Source organism: Polyodon spathula, chromosome 32, assembly GCF_017654505.1.
Source record: "Polyodon spathula isolate WHYD16114869_AA chromosome 32, ASM1765450v1, whole genome shotgun sequence".
In the NCBI taxonomy this organism is placed as follows: domain Eukaryota; kingdom Metazoa; phylum Chordata; class Actinopteri; order Acipenseriformes; family Polyodontidae; genus Polyodon; species Polyodon spathula.
The window spans coordinates 5,880,437-5,881,769 of record NC_054565.1 but is presented as its reverse complement, the minus strand read 5'-3'; the positions used below and the strand labels follow the sequence as shown (position 1 = coordinate 5,881,769).

Below are 1,333 nucleotides of genomic sequence, written 5' to 3'. Positions count from 1 at the left end.
TAATTAGGACAAGCTTGCAAGCCTTGCACTTTATTAGTCATATAAAGGGCAGTGCCATTCCTTTTTGAGACGGTGGTAACCTTGTAATCGGTGTCTGGGTGTCTCCTGTACAAGGAAGAGTCTCTGCTTCAGTAACGTTGACAGGAATCCTATTTCATAAAAAAGGAATGAACACGCCAAATTAAAGAGTTTTAAAAGAAAGCACGGCAGAGAGCGGTGGCTGCAGGTAAAATTAAAAAAAAAAACAATAAGGGAATGCTTTAAAAGAAAGTGATTCTGCCGTGTGGCTTTTTACACCAAAGGATGAGAAAAACACCTGTTAAAAGTAACGAATTCAATATGTTCTTTATCTAAACGTTACTGATCAGGAATTTCATTTGAATTAAAGCTCTTTCAAGTGCAGCTTTGTAACTTAAAATGATATATTTTTTTAAAACCTTCTGAAAAAATTTGGAGTAAATAGTTTTGAAAATGCGACGAGGATGAGAACCACTGGGACTTGCTTCTGAAGAGCAGTGCAAAGCTGGATAAGCGAGGCTAAGAAAGGGGAAATGCAGCCACCACGCTGGAATGCTTTTGTACCACCGGCAATCGGAGGTGATGCCATGGCCCTAAAGACACAGATTTATTAACAAGGCTGGCTGCAGCCCTGCCAGATTGTTCTGGTCGGACGTGTGGCACAGAAAGCAGCTCCGGCACACTCACACACAGTGCGGGGGGAAACACAGAGCAAGGCCGCGCTGTAATTAGCATTTTATCTTTATTAGATAATGAATGTGTGTGCTTAGTCACTGTCTGTTCAGTAATAGCTAGCTTAAGGCTGAGTTCAAGTAGCACACCTCCTTACAACAATTATTTTTGATAATTCCCATGTCTTTGGGCATTTCTGATTCAACTGCCAACATGCTTATCCCGTCGTTTAAGGGATTAAGTTTTTTTCTTTCCCCCTGACTTAAAACGCCTCTCTTGCCTGTATTAGTGTGGTTTTGTTCATTTGACAGCCAGCTAGTTATCAATTCATTACTGGTTAATACGCCAGGAAACAGGTGAAACAGGAGACTACAGCATTTAATACAGGTTCCGTAATTAAAAATCATTTCTTAATTGCATTTGAAAAGACACCTTTGTCTAAACGAGTGTCAGCTAGACAAAAAGTTAGTTTGACACAGATTGTTTAAATAGGTTTAAGCTACACACTGGTCCCTATTCATCAAACTTTATTTTAGGAGTACCCAAGTACAGTAGTGGTATTAGATCTTTCACACATGTACAGCATTTTTCATGCAGGCAGAATAAGCAGGCTTTATACTTGCATTATGCTGCGTGTAATGGG

General features: G+C 39.8%; 1 protein-coding gene across 1 annotated transcript in view; it reads right to left on the bottom strand.

Annotated features, from left to right (window-relative positions):
- ldlrap1b (low density lipoprotein receptor adaptor protein 1b) overlaps positions 1 to 607 on the bottom strand; it is a 14,053-nt gene extending 13,446 nt beyond the window's left edge. Inside the window, exon 1 of the mRNA XM_041233890.1 lies at positions 583 to 607. Coding sequence (XP_041089824.1) covers positions 583 to 607 — 25 coding nt within the window. The remainder of the gene's footprint in view (positions 1 to 582) is intronic.
- Positions 608 to 1,333: the final 726 nt, after the last annotated feature.